At 32.2% G+C, this 20,009-nt stretch overlaps 2 protein-coding genes and 1 long non-coding RNA gene across 5 annotated transcripts in view; 1 reads left to right on the forward strand and 2 right to left on the reverse strand.

Moving 5' to 3' along the window:
- Positions 1 to 3,840: 3,840 nt before the first annotated feature.
- LOC119632066 (mpv17-like protein) lies at positions 3,841 to 12,416 on the reverse strand. Its single transcript, XM_038024768.1, has 4 exons — positions 11,993 to 12,416; positions 11,768 to 11,868; positions 10,059 to 10,171; positions 3,841 to 4,193 (listed from the first exon to the last, which is right to left on the reverse strand). The coding sequence occupies exons 1-4, from the start codon at positions 12,119 to 12,121 to the stop codon at positions 3,985 to 3,987; spliced, it is 552 nt and encodes a 183-aa protein (XP_037880696.1). The 5' UTR covers positions 12,122 to 12,416; the 3' UTR covers positions 3,841 to 3,984.
- An 824-nt stretch (positions 12,417 to 13,240) lies between these two features.
- Positions 13,241 to 15,169, forward strand: LOC119632333. The gene is made up of 5 exons (XR_005246773.1): positions 13,241 to 13,375; positions 13,491 to 14,101; positions 14,221 to 14,402; positions 14,689 to 14,894; positions 14,981 to 15,169. It is a non-coding gene; the product is annotated as an uncharacterized LOC119632333 (long non-coding RNA).
- A 3,847-nt stretch (positions 15,170 to 19,016) lies between these two features.
- The window catches only part of LOC119632307 (GATA zinc finger domain-containing protein 14), a 6,414-nt gene continuing 5,421 nt past the window's right edge, over positions 19,017 to 20,009 (reverse strand). For 2 of the 3 annotated variants that reach the window (XM_038025145.1, XM_038025146.1), the window contains exons 3-4: positions 19,203 to 19,624; positions 19,025 to 19,115 (exon numbers count right to left, since the gene is read on the reverse strand). In XM_038025145.1, coding sequence (XP_037881073.1) covers positions 19,236 to 19,624 — 389 coding nt within the window. In that variant the 3' untranslated portion in view covers positions 19,025 to 19,115; positions 19,203 to 19,235. Of the gene's footprint in view, positions 19,116 to 19,202; positions 19,625 to 20,009 lie in introns of all 3 variants that reach the window. The other variant, XM_038025144.1, reaches the window with a different exon arrangement.

Here is a 20,009-nt window from a genome sequence, read left to right on the forward strand (position 1 = left end):
TGTATATATATATATATATATATATATATATATATACATATATATATATATGAATCTCACTTCAATTTCGTTGCTATCATACAGAAGTTGACGTTGACAAAATTCGGCCAAAGACCGAATATAATTTCTTTTCTTTTTTTTTTTATTTCAATATGAGTTTGTTTACAATCAGTCAATTGACTTACTTACTTAATTTTTCATATTCATTTCTCTGGATTCAGCTGGGCGTCTCCTATAGTCTTTATTATCTTTTTCATTAACAAATAAAATACTTTATAAAATGTTAATAAATTATAGCCCTCTTAAAGCTTGACTGATAGAAGTTTACTGATTATACCCGCTAACGTTAAGCATCAAAACGCATTTTTGTGAACATTTCGATGTTTCGAATGTGAACTTGTTTGCTGGCTTATCCGTGAATTAATGTATTCTAAAAATTTTGAAAAAATCTATTCTTGCTTATTCAAAAGTCGAACCATTTCAAAATCGAAGCGAACTCAAATGCAAATATCTTCTTAGAAACTAAAAAGACGCTAGTAACAGCAGCATTTCACCTACAATAAAAATCAATCTGAGATGTGAAATACTATTCATGACCATCTAATAACAATTACGCGCCTATTAACTTTATCGCGGTAAACCTAGATGATGATCTTTCACTCCAGCATACGCGCATCAGCGTAGCATTTTTACCGAATTATTTTTGCGATTATTGGATTTTGGAAATTTTACTCAACTTTTACCAATGCTTTGCATAGAAAAACCTGTAAGAACATATTCACCGTACAAAGAATGTTTGATACCCATTAACCTCAAAACAGAATCAGTTAAATATTGTAAATTTTTTATTTGCTGAGATTACGAACATTTTGAGATTAGTTTGTTGCTCGCGCTATAGAGAATATCCAATACATAGCTTAGGGTTTATAAGTAATAAGTAAGAACGCACTCTTATTTTTAAACTGGGTTCATGGTCAACTAAGAGGCTAAGAGGATGGGTACTGCGAAAAACCAGTTAACCGAAAACATTTCTATCCTTTAATGGTTGTCATAATTTCCAAACTGAACTAATTAATTACTTTTCTAGGAAAAACTATTCGAAAAAACTATATAACGACTCTCACACACAATATGAATATTTTAAAATCTAAATTAGACTATATGAGTGATAAATTTATCGGCGACTCAACAATGTCAGCCTGTATACGAAAATTGCTGAAAGCAATTCTCATAATTTTCAATTTATTTTCTTTCTTCCTTTTTAAAGAAATTCATTTCCAATGTTTACTCTTCCTTCAGTTAGAAACGCAATAGTGTACGGTAATGATTACATACATTTAACAATTTCGACTAATTAAGCATAATGTTTACTAAATTTTTCCTGAAAAAGCAAAATAACAGAAAATTGAAAATACATTGCATAGCTCCAGTATCTCAGGACTTTATTTAGTGCATAAGGAAGAACCACATCGTCAGCAATCACAAGGTCTTCACGTTATTGGGTAGCAATAATGTGAACGTCTTTTATCCAGGTAAGAAATGAAAATGAATGATGATGTTTAGCCGTTTTGTATATGTGTGTATGAATGGATTGGTTTTGTGTGTAGTTGGGCAATAAGAAAAGTAAACGTAAACGCGAACGAACAAATATGTACTGAAGAAAAATTGATTTCGGATTTCTTCAATATGAGTTACAAGCTCTTTACATTTTCCTGCTGTAACGGTGCTGCCAAAAGAAAGATAACCAAATAAGTAACAAATAAGCCAAGAATTCACATTCATTCATTCAATCGTTCATTCATTCATTGATTTATACATCCTTCTTTAACTTCTTTGCTTTCGCTTATCTACTCTGCGAAAGTGTGTTTACCTAGCACATGATCTTCATTTCAAATAACTGTACCGCATCCTTGTGGTGGCGATGTCGGTAATAGCATTGCTAAGGATGCCGGGGTCTTACAACATATAGTGGCTTGTTTCTTTTGCGTTAAGTACTATTAATAGGTCGTTTTAGTCTTATTATGCATGTATTTGTTTTAACGGTAATTACGAATTACCGACTAGTTGTTTGCTCAAAGGGGGTTAGTGTGTAAATAAATGAAAATGAAAAAGAAACGAAAGCGCATTAATAGCAGAGGGAAATTGAGAGGGAAGGTGGTGACGACGGTGCTGGTACGTGGCACGTGATATCCAAGAAATTATGTGCCAAGGTTTAACAAGTAGTTCCATAAGAAATTTACAGCAATTAAATAGTTTTACAACTATTATGCACTTCAAAAAGAAAAGTGTATTTATGCGTGTGTGGATGTGGGTGTAGGTGTGGATATGGATGTGTGTTTGCCTCGTGTATGTATTGGTGCTTGCAAATATGCAGTACTCGAGAAGAAAAAGTTATTTAATGAAATGCATGGAATAATTATAAAAAAACGAAGACACCCAGACCCATGCGTACACACAACATACATAAACATTATCGTCTAAAGGAATGTGAAAATTAATTTTCGAAATTAATATTTATACATTAAATTAAAATAATTTCATGGTACACCCAAACGCTTTGCAACAGTGAAATTATTGTTGTTATTCATTTTTTTTTTTTTTTTCTTCCACACACATACACGCATACGTAAAACTAATTCTGGTCACTTCCTTCCTATGAAAAGAATAATACTGAGCAAAGGCGAACAAACATGCTAACAACAAACCTTGGCGACGACGGTTTTATTCGGCTGGCATCAAGAAAAAGTTAACTTTATTAACACAGCAACAACAACTTTTTACCATCATTTTTATTTACAAAATAAAAAAAAAAAAAAAAAAAAAAAAGATAAAAACCACAACAGATCTGGATATCGATGTAATAAACAGCTTTTTCTTATAACTAAATTCGACTTTGCGCATGCTTTGTTACACACGTTTTCTTCTATTTTCATTTTTATATTTCGCTATAAATTCAAAATGTTTGGTTCATTGGAGGCTTTAAAATTTTGATAAAACCTATGTTAGTTCAGAATATGCTCAGAGTCTAAATAAGTTTTTTTTTTCGTTAAGTTAAGTTTCTTCTGTGCCTTAAACGAAATGACAAAGCTGAAGATATTCTTACCGTGTCATACACAAATGGCTATTTATAGAAAAAACGAAATGACCAAAATAATGTACTTGACTTGTACACGCTCTCACAGCCAACAACGATAAGTACGATGTATGAAAATAAGGCAGAAAGCTGTACAAGCAGTCTCGGAAGCTAATGCGGTGGCAAGAAGAAACCAAAAAAAAAAGAAAAAAAATAAAGAGTAGAAATGGAAAAACAACAATGGAAACAACGACAAAACTGTGTTTTACAAGATAAACGGAAACAAGCGAAGATGGAATTAATTTTCCGCTTTGCACAAACAAGCGGAAGCAAATAAGAAGACCAACTCCAAAAGCTGTAGGAGACGGGGGGGGAGGAGGGGTAGTCGAAGAGAATTCATTTAAGTACTAGCATAAGAGTTTCATAAAACAGTCTACAACCACTTTTTCATTGCAGGTGCAATCTGTTGTTCAACTTTGAAAGTAGAATGTTTATCAAATAAACAAATACTTTATCACATGCATACACATATATCCTCCTTGTACATATGTATACATATAAACTAGCAGTCTGGGTTCTGGTCACCAAGCCGCGATATACAAACGGTATATTCATTCAGCAAAACACTAAAAAATTCATGGTCACTACAAAGAAACAAAATCTAAATAAAATATCTTAAGTACCTTTTTTCAAATCATATAAACAAGCACATGCACGCATGTGCAATAAATTAAAATAAGGCAAAAATTTCATCTTTTCAGAAAACAGAAACTTGAAAGTTTTATTAAAATTACTTATAGCACTATATGAAGGCAGCTAGCTCTAAGAGCATTTAATATTAAATTTCTTTTAAGAACGATTTAAATTCTTTACATGTATCGCAAGATATATAACCAAACTGCCTTTTCATATTACTGCGGTTGTCGTTTAAACCAGCACAACACATTCGCCCACATAAACCCGCAAACACCCATGTATATGACTCGAAAACGCGGAGGTATTATAAGAAAATTAAACGTTTGCGCTGGCAGCCAAAACATACATGATACCTTAAAAGTAGGCAGAAATTTGAAACGCAACTCTTCAAACTTATTATCAGCAGACTCCAGTAACGCCAGGCCTGTAAAAAATAAATAAATGTGATTAGAAAGAACAATAGACTTTCATAGTATTCACTATTCTTCAGCAACTATGCAGACAATATTGTTTTCTATTGCGCAAATAATTTATTCCCGATAAATAATTGACGAAATTTTTACCTAAGACATTAATATAATTCTCATGAATATTTTGGCATAATTTCATGGAATTTTACGCGTCTTAATCTATATAAATATGCTTGGAAACGAATATGTCTACGAAGCGATTCAATTAATTTTTATTTCGTTTGATTTTGCGCCTCCGTTGGTTTCATTATTTCAACAAATACGCTGTAAGCTTTGATATTCAGCGTGTACTAGGCACAATTAAAAATTTTTAAAGTATTATTTTGAAAATTTTCCAAATGTTGATTCTCGAACAATTCAAATATTAATTAAAGGAAAAGCATAAGCAACACAGCCACTGCTAAAACTCGTAAAGTAATGAAGAAATTTTATAATAAATGTGGTCCAGTAGCGACTTACAAATGATGATCTGGTAATCCTAAGAAGAAAAACGAACTTAACACAGATCGATAGATAAAGAGATAAATGGAGTTCACTTCACATGATTCCAATTTTATTTTGGTAAGAAATAGACTCTCGTAATCACATCCGATGAATGCTTAGTTTTCGAACTTGCGGAAATTTTCCATAAAAAATTCTACGTCCGATTAAGAAAAATAAAATTTCTTCGTAATAAGATTAGCCTCAACGTGCAAGTAAATCAAGATTCGTAACTACTCTTAATCCTAATGGATGACACGACCGTAATAGATATGCAAATAAATTCTGTTTGTTTTCTTCAACAAAATTCAACATTTATTTAAAATGTATTTGTTATAAAGCTTAATAACCGAAATGGATGTCTCGGCGGTAGAAACTTCTTGGCTGTGAAATGAAATAGCCATAGACTCATTTTCCGACATATTCAATTTGTGTTACGTCGATATGACCGTATCGAACTGGTCAAGTGATTATAAAAAGGAGCCAGACCTAGAGAGTATATGCCATAATCTGGATATCGCCCGCAGGCCAAGTTCAAAATCGCTTACTGTGTTGCATTATCAATATTTTTGCACTTTATTGTACACTTACCGGTAGCTTGTACGCAACCGAAATCTACTATACCGTAAATATGACAACACCTAAGCTATTTATACCTGAAATTTCGGAATAATTGAACGCGTGAAATGCGTTTTCTAAACCAACTAATTTCGATGGGCCGAATTTATCTAATTAATCTAATAAATTTTTCGGAACTTCAATATTGTTTGTTGCCCCAATAGAATCTCCAAAAGGCTAGAATGCGAGAAACAAAATCGCTTCTTTAAAATTCCGTCAGCCAGTCTCCAAAAAGTATATTTGGATCAAGCAAATTGCCGAAAGGTACAGCCTACATCTAATGCTACATCTGTTATGGTTTCGATCTTCTCGAATCCTCGAACAGATGACATTAAAATGTGTGTGTAAGTTCAATTGAAAGTTATAAGGCTGAAGTTAATTTGGACGAAGTCCGAGCTTTGGCTATAAAATGATAAATTTTCTTCACATTTTCTTTGCCATTTCGCAATACGTGAAATCGTCAAGCAAAGAGAATAAGAAGGACATTAAAGGAAAATTGAAGGCCTGCTTTACGGTTTTATGGTAACAAACTAACTAAACTACAAAGTTTTTAAATTTTGACTTTTTCGTTATTATTTATAGCCTACACCATCTGCACTACAGAGTATATTAAGTTTATACGGACGTATGTAACATTTCGAAGAACTTAAGATACATCCATCTTTTATTACACCGATCGATTTAAGCTCGTCTGGCCGTCTTTTCGTTTTGTTTTCGTGTCTTCGACAAACAAACCGCAATATTTAGAATACTTTGATGAAATTTGACACACTGACATGCAAAATGCAAATTTCAACACTTTTCGCCAATACTCGCGGTATTGTAATAGTATCTCGACTTTCTACATTGATATAAAAAATTTGGTTCGGTTGGAGTAACTTTTTCATTAATGTGAGATAAAATTCGGGATTCAGCGGGATTCATTATAAATTTTTTACACGGAATTTACTCAAGTGTGGGCTGTGTATCAGTATTTCTAGCTTCAAAGGTTTCTCAAAATCCAAGAGGCGTGTACATTATCTCTACCGAATAATCGAGGGAAATTGATCGGGATGAGCTTAACCAGCTGAACGCAAGTCACAATAAACCCATTTTATATTTCACATCGCAAGACTACTTTTATTTCCAATTATCGCGGTTAATAATTTCAAAATTTGTTAGTAGACTAATGTTAGTATGACAATAGTCCAGACTCTATATGTGGTTTGACAAATCAAGATCATGGGTTTCCTTTCTCAAATCAAATTAAGTACTTGGAAATTATACTATATAAAAAAAAAGTTTATTTTCCACAATCGTAATATTCAGCATATCAAAAACAAATACACTATTGACTTGAAAATAGTATATCCCTTAACAAACCGAAATTTTAAGTTGAGTGCTGTAAATAAGATTCGGTTATGTAAAATCGTTTTCCGATCGATGGTATTATATGCCTATCCCAGTATGGGATAACTGTGCTAATCCATATCAAAAGTTTGCGAATATACTAAAATAAGCTATTGACTCTAGGGACTTTTCTATTAACAGTTCAAAGCCCAAAGTAACTAACTAATATGATCTCATTATATACAAAAATTATCAAATTACAAAAGCAAAAATGTAAATCTAAATTGTTGCTTGTCTAACAAGATTCTCATCGATCGACATGTTGTAAACGTACACGTGTACGTACGTACATACACTATTTTATTACAAGCCATTCTGTAATATTTAAATTTAATTAGAGATTATTTATAGATTGTCCTTCGCTATGTACATCGTACATATTGAACGTGTAAATTGTAATATGCTTTAATTACTTTGCATTTGTAAGCAATTATATGTAATATTCTTAAATAGCCATACGAATAATTCATGTTAATTTATTATTCTTTCTACAATGTAACCAAACTTCAAATTTCAATCAATATCAATTTTTCTGAATTCAACGTCCTACACTATATCAAAGAAGGTAACGAAAATATGAACGGAGCAAACGTTCGTCTGGGATATGTAACAAAGCCACTTTTAAATATGAAAAGATAAGAGACATAAAACTGAATATTGAAGAGGAATGTGCGAAATTTTAATCAAGCGATAACAATTTATAAAGAAATCTGTGAAATCAAAGTCGAAAGTTACGAGAAACGATATATAGAAAAATGCGAAAATCCTCTTAGCGCAACTCATCTTCTTGGAAAGGCATTGATATCGAAATTTCGTTTCGATTTAGTGTTACTTTAAAAGCACACACTTTATGTGATCCAAAATAAACATAAAATTTATTCAGTCATGATTACATCTTTACTGATGTTTTTATCATTTAAAAGAAAAAAAAATAGATGCAATGTTAGCTTGTAATTTTTTGAGTTAACCCTGTACCTAAAAAGTCAGAGTAATATTTGGGTTATATTGCGCGGATAATTCGAATATAATTTTATTTATTTTTTTTTTTTTTCTAAATTGGCAAAACTGTGACAGACATGTGTGTCTGATTTCGCATCATAAACGTCATTCAGATGCGCTTGGTTTCGTACGACACAAAAAAATACATTTTCCGATTTTTATAATGTATGTGAGGAGATGATTTTTACCTATCTATCGATCATGAGCCGCATTATTACAGGAGATGAGACGTGAATACACGCATACGACTCGGAAATAACCAGTCAATCGACCAAGTATCGAGCAAAAGATGAACCAAAACCGAAGTACCCGGCCAAAGTCGCTCAAAAATCAACGTGATTTTGACGGTTTTCTTCGATTATCATGGTGTTGAATTCTACGCATTCCTTCCACTTGGCCAAACTCTTAACTGCGAAACCACCAAGGCGAAAAAACCAAGGGCGAAAAAACATTTAAAAAAGAAAAAATTAAATTGTCTTTACTTTTTGGACACAATAGTATATATATATATATACGCTATAGTATATATGCTATATATATATATATATATATATAGCGTGAGACCCTGCAATAGTTATCTATTGGCCTGACGAACAGCTATTCGGAAATTAACCATTTCAAGTTACGTCATATATCCCCACTACATAATGTTTAAACTTAATCAGTGCACGTTGAGGCTTATTTGAATTTTGAACTTATGTTTTTTTATAATTAATTTTTATTGGGCTTTAAAAAAAAATTTTCCTTGCTTTACTTTCAAATAACACTAACAAAAAAAAAAATTGTAAATTTTCAATTAGGCATGATTTAAGAACCAACTCTTTTCGTTTTTCAAATGAGTTGTGAGGCCGTTTCCGTCCCTTTCCTAATGGCTGGGGCAGCTCAACGGCCCAGGGCAATGGAAACGCACAAGAAATTTATTGGTTGCAGCGACCTTTATTTTTATCACTTCGTTACACTTTACTTTCAAACGCGTCTCTTCGAATCTACGACCACAACTCAACTTCATTAGTCGGAGACTAAAACTCAGCTAACTTAACCTATCTTTTATATCCTACTCTTAAACTATCCTTAGCCTACGTTTAATCTGGTCTATTCTATTCGTAATCTATTCCTATTCTATCTTAATCTATGCCTATGCTATGTCTATCCTACTCATATGCTAGGCCTATACTATTCTAATGCTGTCTTAATCTCTAGGACTTCCTCTCTTCCCAGTCAGAGACGGAGAACCTGTGAGGCCAAAACGAGGTACGACTTTGGGTGTCCTCACAGAGTTCTACGACAATCTCATATTAAACAAGTAAGAAAGTTATATTCGGCGGGTCTCGGCGGGGAAGTCTCGCATACCCGCCACTATGTGTTTGTATGTATGTGTGCATTCTAGCATACAAATTCTTTCATTTGATACCCATATCACTGGTATTATTAACAAAAAATTAGTCGCGGTCTCTACCATATTCATTTTAAAATTAGCCCATTCTTAGGGAGATCATACATCTTCATTTGAGGAATGTACAAAATAATTTTAAACATTCTGTCTTGTTTGCATTCAGATAAATCAGTATATAACCTTATATAAGTAAACAAAACAAAATTTAATCAGTTATAACTTTGTGTGGGCATAATGGATTTCTTCCATTTTTGTACACAAAGAGCAGAGTATTTCCTAAAGTAAATGGGGAAAATTGTCGCCTTCTAACTTTTATACTATCTGAGTAACGAGGAAAAACCCGCAGATTTTTGTCCATTAAAAGCGGGGTTGCGTTCACTTTACGCTCTGCTGCGTCCTTCTGCTCTGACTAATTTGGGCTATTTTCGATACGAACCTGGATGTAAAAATTCCCAATCTTTCTACTAAATTTGAAGTCGATTCCTCCATTTTTGCGACCAGTAGAGTGCCAGCAATAAACACCACACGTCGGCAGACATGGCTTAATCAAATCAGAATTTCACGCTAATTAAGAATATATTTCTCTTACAGGGTTTCTGAATCTTCCTGTTGGGCATTGCATACGTTATAAAAATAAAAAAAAACAAAATAGACTTAGATTTTGAAATTTAGAAGAGTTAAGGAATTGCGCACACAACATTTTAGAAAGGTAATCGCAGAATCGCATTTACGAATTTCTTTACGAACCATAACCTTAACCAAAGCTTATGCAGAACTGTAATATCTCTGCAAAATCTGGCCGCAAGAATTACACAAAATTAGAATAGTGTTGGAAATGGGCTACATCGATCAAAGGACACGTTTATAGTAAAACATAAACTGAGAACACATGCACAAACTAGGTTTAATAAATACAACAAGTTCGCATGCGTTTACTTACCAACGTAAAAAACACACAACAAGTACGGCGTCAAAATGCATTGATCTAATATTAGCTTCTTAACAATAGTTCGAGGGGCTGTACCAGGATATCTACCATCCAGCCACTTATACCTTACAAATAAAATAAGGTAAGATGTCAAATATACTTAAGCGTAATTCAATGGTTATTATTGTGATTGCACATACAATTAAATTAAGGAATAGTATGAGTTAGTGTGCAAAAGAAGAAAGCAAATATGTATTTATTTACGCAAGTATTAATTATTTATACATATATAGTGCTGATGGCGATGCCTGTCGCGATTTTTGATGTGCTGAAGCTTACTATAATATGTGCTTTAAAACAAGTGATAAAACGAAGCTTTCAGAGTGCGAAAATTGTTGCTTTGTTCAGCTTTAAATTACTCACTCAATCACTCTCTTTTTCTCCTTTTCTCTCTTTCTCTCTCTCACACACCATCATTCTCACTCTCACACCAAATTAGAAAATATTTCGCGACAGCGTTGCCGAAACAACTGTATATATATAACAAACAATTGTTATAACACATCTGATAATAAGATTCCTATTAGCAAATAGGGATAAATGAAACAAACAATACTATTCCAATACTATTTTGCAACATAAAAATTTAGAATGATTACGCGAAGACAGTAATGCAGGCTTTCATATAAATTGCTTTATTATTATTATTATTATAAATTTAGCCAGAGAATAAATTCTAAGACTAAAGTCTTAAAGCGCTAGCATCTAAGGCTTTCGCCTTTATTAAAAACTCTACCGCACTTGAGATTTGAACCCACGACCATTGAGTTGCTAGTCAAGACTCTTGCCTACTCGGCCACTCAGGCGGATAAAATTGCTTTATATTTAATAAAAGGACCAATATTTTGCGAGACTATATAAAAGAAAATTCATTCACCAATGTAGTCTCCTCCAAAAGTAATCAAGTTCAACGTTTCTCTAAAATGTTTCTGTAGAACAATTTGTCAAAACTCAAAAAATACGCATCGGCTACAGCATCATTTGAATTCAATCATATTTTTCGATTTACATGCTTTTCAGATTTGCAATGAGATAATAATTGCTTAAGATCAGATGTGGAGCAATGGTTGGTGCAATTTTGTCTTCTCGACTTGTAACACAATAAATCGATTCCACTGTACTACATCCCGAAAATTATTAAATGATATCCCTTTAAGCGTTAGATGCAAGCTGAGACTGATTATGTTATGTCCAATAAAATTTAAATATAGTCTTCACATTTCGTTGACTATTTTCTTACGTTACGTGTTGACCAATGGCACATTGTTTTCGAAAAATTTGTTATTATGCGTAAGCCGTAAATTTAACCGGGAGTTTATAAGACTAAGTTAAATGAGAATTTCATGCTGATTAGGAGATTGTAGGTTTTGTATGCCCGTATACAGGAAATAACAAAATTGAGATACTTTCTTTCAAAAAAAAAAAAAATTAAAAAAATTATTTTATTTACTGTAATTGAAATAAAGCATTTCAGAGAAGATTTTAATGGCAACGCTGGCTTCAACATTTCTCTTTTGCATACATTTTTTAAATCCTTTAACTATTCATACACTGTCATGGCAAAAAATGAGAACATTTTTTAAATCCTATAGCGTGCGCAGAGTAAGGACATATCAGACTGGTGTATGTAATTTTAAAAACAAATAAAAATGAAAACAAACCAGATATATAGGGATGGTGCATAAGCAAGGGTTCCAACAACAGCATACCGACCTATGGTGGGATAATCAATTTCATTTTTCTCGGCTTCAAAACGATGCACCTGAATATCGAAAAGTTTTTCATGTTCTTCAATTTAAGTATTAGTGTTGTGTTTTAACATTAATGTTAAAAAATTGTGACGAGACGAAAAAGAACATTATTGATATATATATGAGCGTACTTACTAATATTTTTTTAGATAACAATTGTTGAGAATACTCTGCTCCTACATACAAACAACCATAAATTCCACTATTTGTAAGAAAAGGATGTTTTTGGAACAGTTTACTCGCAGCTTTCAACAATCGGGACATCTTTTAAAGAAATTTTCAAACGAAAACAATTTTACACAATCCTTAAATCAAGCGTTCAATTTACGCGACACTCCCGTCTTTAATCTTACTTATAAATTAAAATAAATTAATGCGAGTTAAAAAAAAGTGGCCTAATTCAGATTTACAGAGAATTGTAGAGCTGCCAACTTTCTCATTCAAGACCGGATTTTTTTAGCGATTTTGCTATCGTAATTTAAAACCGCATCACCAAAATAATGATTTTTCTAACAAATCAAGATAACAGTTTGTTGAGCTTACATAAAAAAATTATGTTTCAGAAATTATTTACGCAAAAGACCAATAAATTACTAAAAAAAACTACTTATCTTAAGCTTAGTAAAAGTTTTTAAAAAGCTGTATCCCGTCAGTAAAAGGAGATCAATTTTAAATTTTCGAATTAGAAGGTTCTCATATGTCATCCCATATATATTAACTTAAGCTTTTTCTCTATGGCTTTCTTTTGCTGAGAAAACAAAATTTAGTAATCATACATGGCAGGTAGAAGCATATCGGAAAAAAAGAAAACTGCGTTCATAACCTATATCTGAAGCTTAAGTCGACACTCCTCTATATTTCCATAGCTTCCATGCATTCATTTTTTAATTAATTTTCCTTACCAGATTTTTTAACAAAAAGAACAAATGCATGTATATGCATAATGAACAATTCGTATTTTCTACAAATATTATAATGATGATTTTTTCTTTGGAAGCTGTATGTTGAAAAACTTGGCAGCTCTATACTACATTACATTATAAAACAAGTGCATTTATAGCCCATGAAGTTGATAAAATTTGGAATACCCCCGCATTAGTTGTGCTTGTTGTTTAAACAATTGCGTTATTGTTATTGCTTTTTATATATTTGCAGGAAAACATGTGCTATAGAGGAAAGTAATTGAAACCGAACAAATACATATTTATTCGTTCATGTCCATAGTTCAACTCTAAAAGATCGTAGATGGGTGTAAAATGAATAAGTTTTTGCAAGTATTCCAGAAAATTACCCGCTTACTATAAGTAATTCCTAAAATAATGCCTTTTGCAACGAAGATGTCGAACGTACTCAAGCTAAGATACTCGTAATCGTAATTTTGCGAATCCCGTTAAAAGATTAGAGGTTAATTCTTCACACGCAGTTTCCTTGCCTAGACATTCCCATCACTAGGTTGAGGAATAGTTGTACAGTACAAACCGTCGTGATCAGAGGTGGTGATGTAAAATTGGAAGATCGGTAATGGCTTATGCATACAATTTGTAATATTCGTAAATATTTGACTTTTAAATGACATATCTGACGTGATTCAAACTTTTGCTGCTTTTCTTTTACACCATTTCATTTTCTTTAGCAATTGTGTAGAAACCTGGTTAGTTTACAAGGTGGATCAATTTCAAATTTCACATGATATGTAACTATGGCTATTTCATGGCATTTGCCGCCACATTCTTCTTTTCCCAACCTAACTTTTCGTAATTTCGTATTTTCGATTAATCTTTTTAGATAAATTCGCTTTTTCGTCTAATCTTGCAACCTTTCATTGTGATTACTCCATTATCGAGCTTAGAAAATATCGCTACATAATTTGGAGTGTGATGCCTTTTATTGATATTCTGCGTAGTGTACTGAATACTGGAATGCTGGATCGAATTTGCTGTCATCAAAAAAGAGTATATGACTCAAAGGTTCATTAACTTTTCTAATATAGTCGTTAGTTTTCCAAATACGTGGAAGACTCTGTTCTCTCCGAATGTATTTGTTAAGCGCTGAACACGATTAAATACAATGCCATCAAATCATTGTTTAGATATTTGCATGATACGCATTGTCCAAATGCGAACAATATGTTCAAACGTAACGATAGCAAGCGCTCATATCTATGTCGAAAAGAAGAAAAACATCTGCAAAATGCGACATTGCCAGAACGAAGAATTGTTGAACACATTGCTCTGTCGTCTACAGGTAATAGGTGATAACAGATGATTGCATTAATTTTTATTGTTTTTTAACTGGAAAAAGGCATTTATTGAGAAAACTTTGTATAATATATATTAATCAAAATATTTTCCATCCCTTTCTAGAACTAGTTCTGGCAAAATGGCGTTACCTTGTTGAAAAAAGGTGCAGATCTTTTATAAATTAATTATCCTCTCTACCATTATTTATGAACACTTGTCTTTGAGAGATTTGTTGCTCGCTGCCCATATTTCGTGCCAATGACAACATGGCGAATTCTTTTTTCTCCTTCGAATTCTGCCAATGAGTAAGTAAACAAGTATGGAAAATTTGTCCATTAATTGTCTACGTATTTTGTAAATAAATTTCCAAAGTATTGATTTTAAAGGCTCCCGGATAACTTAGATCATAAGCTCGCATGTATTGAAGCAAGTAGGGAAAATATTTGTTCTAATTAACAGGTCCTTGCATGTATTCTGATCACTTTTTTGTTTCAAAAAGTTATTCACCCGGAAAAATTGCTACAATATATCTTAATTAAAATATTGCCCATCGTTTTCTACAATTTTTTTGCATTTTTTTGCCAACGGCAGCGATCCAATTATCGACCGATTTTCCCACTTCTACAACTTTGCGGAAGTGCGTGCCAGCTAATCCATACTGCACCGATCTGAGCGTAATGTCCGGTGAGTCCGCTGAATATGGCAGAACTTCCCATTCGAGCTACAAAATTGTATCCTTGACAACCCTTGCAACGTGTGACCGTGCGTGAAAGATTACACAGGAAAAGTTTGATCAGGTGAGTGGACTGGCTATACCGGATTCAGGGTCACCGTTTACTTTGCACGTAGATTATGAAAATTTTGAATATCTTTTGCATTTTAGAGAGGCGCCATTAGAAAATATCCTACGTGACTTGTTAATCAATATCTGATTATAATGCTAAACTATCTCTTGGACTTACCCAGGTCATGAAATACTATATGATAAATATTATCGTCATTGTTGTAAAACAATTATACTTAAACAGTCAATAAAATATAAATTATCATGGTAAAATTCTCACGTGACCAATAAATAAATTAGCTCGTAAGCGTTAGGTGCAAATCAATATTCTGTAAACAACATTAACGTGAAAAATTATATAAGGATTGAAATAAAATAACAACAAAAAATTAGAATACGTACAAAATTAAACAACATCAATCCAGGTAATCCTGGTGATCTTTATACATAATAACAAGTCCAGGCAATCTTCTTTCAAAAGTAAACAAAGTTATACAAGAGCATCTTCCTACACAAGAACAAATAATAATAATCTGAGTTTTCTTCTAGCAAGCATTGTAAATTTGACATCACTGATTACATTTGACTTTTCAATACATAAGAGAGAGGGAGCTGCATATGTATAATTTGGTGGTATATATAATATATTTGTAAAGCCGATAAATATGCTTTCAACGTGAAGTATTTTTTGCAACTGCATGCTGTAACTAGAAATTCAATTTCATTTTGCGCGGCAATGTATTAATTATGTATTAATGTGCTTCGCAAATTTATTTTAAGCAAAGTGGTCTAATGCGTAAAAGTTAGTCTTCATTAAAATGAAAGCTAAGCTAATAAACGAGGAAAAATTATGGAAAAATGTGACCAAAGTACAAATATATAAAAATACCATAAAGTCCTCTTCACGATTTAAAATAAATATAATGTTCCGTAATAAGGGTAAAAATGTAATAATGATTAGTAAAATCGTTATTTGTTTTAATTGAAATGAATTTGATAAAATTTTACTAAAACTACTTAATAAGACAACATTACTATTAGTTATTTTACTTGGCCCACTTAAATTTTTAAACTGAAAAGCCTTTTTTTTTTTTTTTTTGTACGTCTAATACAAATTATTTTTTTGCTTAAACTGAGTTTTGTTGAGTTGAAGAAAAACTTTTTATAGAAGGTCACATACAATATAATGCCGTATCTTAGAATAATCCATAATAATTTCTCTTCATATTTGAATAATTTACAGAGCGAAATAATTCTTTAAATCCCGTAAAAACTAAAACCGAACGAACAGGACAAAAGCAAATCTCCTTCGCGATTGTATTTAATCCGAGTTACGTGACGTTCATGTCCTTGAACTGTCTCTGAAATGCGAGAAGAATCGTGGCTTATTATTTTGTAGGTTATGATGGCCGTAAAGCAAAAAAAATGCAAATGATTTAAATTTCTTATTAAACGTAAGCATTTTATTTCCATCTATGCCAACTTCAAAGGGGGATTTGTTTGTGTCATTAAAATCAATAACGTCCACAATTTGGTAGTCTTTGCCATTATCCGATAATTGAACAATCTCCGTGAATTATTTGCACGAATATGTTTAACTTTCCTAAAAGTTATTTTTGAAAGATTTTACTATCTGGTATATTTATTGCAACGGACCTCTTAAACTATTTAAAACATCATTTTCAACGATGTTTTATTGCGTATACTCTTGTTGTCATTTTTAACAGGCCTCGTTGTCGTTTTTAACATATTTTAATAACTCTGTTTTAGGCGTTAATTTGGTGTTACCATTTTTTTGCAAGCATCTCTGTTTTACACGTGTTACGATTTTTTATTGTGTTACCGTGTTTTGAACGACTCTCTATTGTCATAGGGTGATATTTTTGGCACTAAGTTGTCATATCCAAAAAAACAACCGGCTAACGGTTTTTTTATCAGATGGAACTTTCTTACAGGTTTTGTAACACAAGTGTTTGGTGTCTTGAGAGAAACAATTTAGATGCAAATTTTGAAAAAGTTTTAAATTTGTGTGAAACAAAATTAAAAAAACGGGAATAAGAAGTGGAATACACCTGCTGCTGCTGAAATATGTGAGGAAACGATAACCTCATGCAACATATAGAGGTGATGTGGTGGGTGACCTTGTTTAAAATAGTCCTAATCTGCTCGGCTGTTCACCGCCAAGAGTATCACTCTTTACTGTGTCAAAATATATTAGACAAATGATCGTCACTGGCTAACTTGAATAAAAATCTTGATTTCACTTTCATATGCGAAGACAAGCTTGGCGATGCAAACTCAAAAGTTGAATTAATTCTTTATTAAAAACTATTGTACTTATATACTAAAAATGTTGCCAAAGTTTGTTTAAAACTATTCTCTTAGTTTTTTTTTTTTCTTTTGTTTAAGTTATGTTAAGCTGATTCCGGCGGTTATTGTATGTGGGGAAAAAGGCAATACAGCATCTTCGCAAGCGTGCCATTATTTTTTTTTTTTATTTTTCTTTTGTGTATACAATATATTGCTAAGGGCAGAAAAGGAGTTAAGACTCTTCAATATATATATACATGTATATTTTCCTGTTATTCGTCTTCTTCTCTTATTCAGCAAATTAACAACTGAAAATTCACTGGGATGTGTATTTCACATTATGTGCAATATATTGTTGTGTATATATGTATATTCGCGTACACACATACACTGCACTTTTCTCATTAATAATGGAACGATATAATGTATTCTCTCTCGCTCTGTCTTTGTTAGTCATATTTATTACTGTTAATGGGTTTTAGTAATTACGCTAACAAAAAGCTTCAAATATTAAAATATTTGCATTCATTGGATACAAATTAAGGAAATTAGGGTGAAAAACAGTTGCATTCTATTAATTAATCCCTGTAAGATAGAGTGCTTTAATATGCAGGCGCCGCAAGCGGTATTGCGGTATTGAATTGAATAGCTAAATAATTGCCAGAATCAAATTGCTAGATTCCGAGTATGAGGTTTTGATTAGCAAATCTGACAGATGGTTTGAATTTTTGTTTGCACGCTTTTTAGGCAATTAGGATTGGTTCAATCTTTTTTTTTTTTTTATTCACACTGGAGGTTAGAGGTGACCGTGATTTTGATGTTGCAATTTTTATTTACGTTCCATAGAGGTGGAACTTTTTGTTTATATTCCATTAGAAAATGATTGTTATTGATTGTATTTATATATTTACATTCCATAAAGGTGGCCGTGCTTTTGTTGTTTGATATTGCAATTTTGTTTATTTTCTCTAATTTTGTTTACTTTTGCTTACTTCTGTATACATATACAATTTTTTACATATCATTTTAAAAGCAAAAAGGAAAAAAAATCATTCATATATATTTCGTTAGAAACGCGGCGACAATATCTTGGCGGCTTAATGGGGTTGTTGTTTATTATTGCAACATTGTTGTTGGCTTTGTAATAATGATGCAAGAAACCTCCATGTATTTGAATAAATAATGTTGCCTCATCATTAACAGCTTGCTCATCATTACCAGTTTGATCGTTGTAATTTTGGCTAACGTCTATGCGACAAATGTCATTGCCAGCGCATTTTTGAGATGATATTAAGGTAACATTTTCAATAAAACGTATGTTTCCACTAAAGCCACCTCTTCAATCTCTTTTAGCAAATAAAATTTATCTATCCACGCCAATGGTTTGATATCACAACAGTTTATTTGATACTTTTGGTAAAGCGCATCTGTAAAATAATGTAAAGAAAGATAAAATAAAAAAAAAAAAAAAATTAAAAAAAAAAGACACCAAACAAAGATGCAATTTTTTACTGTTTTCTTGTCTTTTTGGTTTTTCTAACATTTTTATAGTGATATTTCTTACATTTACAATATTCTTTCTAAAATTCAGCTAACAATTAAGTACACATTTAATTAATTATACCGTCAATAAACAATAATTCGCCAGCAAATTATATTTAAAATAATAATTAAATTAACGTAAAAAGTTGATTACATCAGAATATTTCTTACTATAAAGCGAGGACCGAGAATTAAAACGAAGAAACTAAGCAGAAAAGCAAAAAGATGATTTTATGGAGATTTACTAATTTGTAATTTATGACTACCAGAAGTCCAGCAGGCGTTGATTATTGACGCGGTTAAAATAGTTGCGAATTTTATTGTAACCTTTAGGTAAATAGAGCATCATTCAGGTTCGCTTTCTCAAGTGCTTGATTTTAATCTGTAATTAGAATGTCGACGAAGACTATTAGTTTTGACGATCGAGAATGACGGTTGCGCTATTACAACCAAAAAAGCAATCGTTTACCTATGCAAAATTCGATACACGGCGAAAATGAAGCTATATCATGTGTGATAGCATGCAACGATTAACGTCACGATTAGCACGATGCAAATGACCTTGATAATGTTGTTGTTGCTGTGTCTGATTTGACTGTGGCCGATGATTAACTTGGGGGTGGTGGGGATAGTGATGGTTGCGATGCTGCTGGTCAACCTGGACTAATTGCGTATGGTTCGATACATGTGGTGATTGAATTTTCAGGCTCTCATTTTTCTCAACATTATGGCTATTATTATTGTTGTTGTCATTTAACATTGTCTCATCATTTGTTGGAGAACGAACGTGTTGCAATTGCTGACGATGAGTGTATATCGTGGGAGAGCTTTCTTCAGTATCCATATAACATGATTGCGTAACAATTTGTGTGAAAGGCAACGAAAAGAAATCTGGAAAGAGTACAATTAATTAATTTCCCATAATCGACAGCAGTGCACAATTACAAAAAGCTCTCTTATCCCCTTAAAAATAATATAAATATAAAAAGCAATAAGTAAACACATATATAAAAATATTTATATGAATACATTAGTAGTGGTCGACGAAAATTTGCAACATTTATATATCTTATAGCCTATTTCACATATTCAAACAACCTCCACTTTATAAACCTAAATATCAAAAGCCAAAGTCACTTAGTCATATAAATATATATATATATATATTTTTATTTTAATTCTAAAAAGCGAATACATAGGAAATCTAGGTATACTTAATCCATCTTGTTGAAAGTTTTCAAATGAAGAAAATATATGGTGTGCGATTTATTGACAG

This window comes from Glossina fuscipes, unplaced genomic scaffold (assembly GCF_014805625.2).
Source record: "Glossina fuscipes isolate IAEA_lab_2018 unplaced genomic scaffold, Yale_Gfus_2 1, whole genome shotgun sequence".
Taxonomy (NCBI): domain Eukaryota; kingdom Metazoa; phylum Arthropoda; class Insecta; order Diptera; family Glossinidae; genus Glossina; species Glossina fuscipes.

What these genes read in the sequence shown, in the direction of transcription:
- LOC119632066 (XM_038024768.1), bottom strand. Translation starts at nt 12,121, where the DNA reads ATGTCCCGATTGTTGAAAGCTGCGAGTAAACTGTTCCAAAAACATCCT. An exon ending in GCACCATCCCTATATATCTG is followed by an intron (nt 10,172 to 11,767) that starts GTTTGTTTTCAT and finishes TTTATTTGTAAG; the next exon opens with GTATAAGTGGCTGGATGGTA. An exon ending in GTTGTGTGTTTTTTACGTTG is followed by an intron (nt 4,194 to 10,058) that starts GTAAGTAAACGC and finishes TATTTTTTACAG; the next exon opens with GCCTGGCGTTACTGGAGTCT.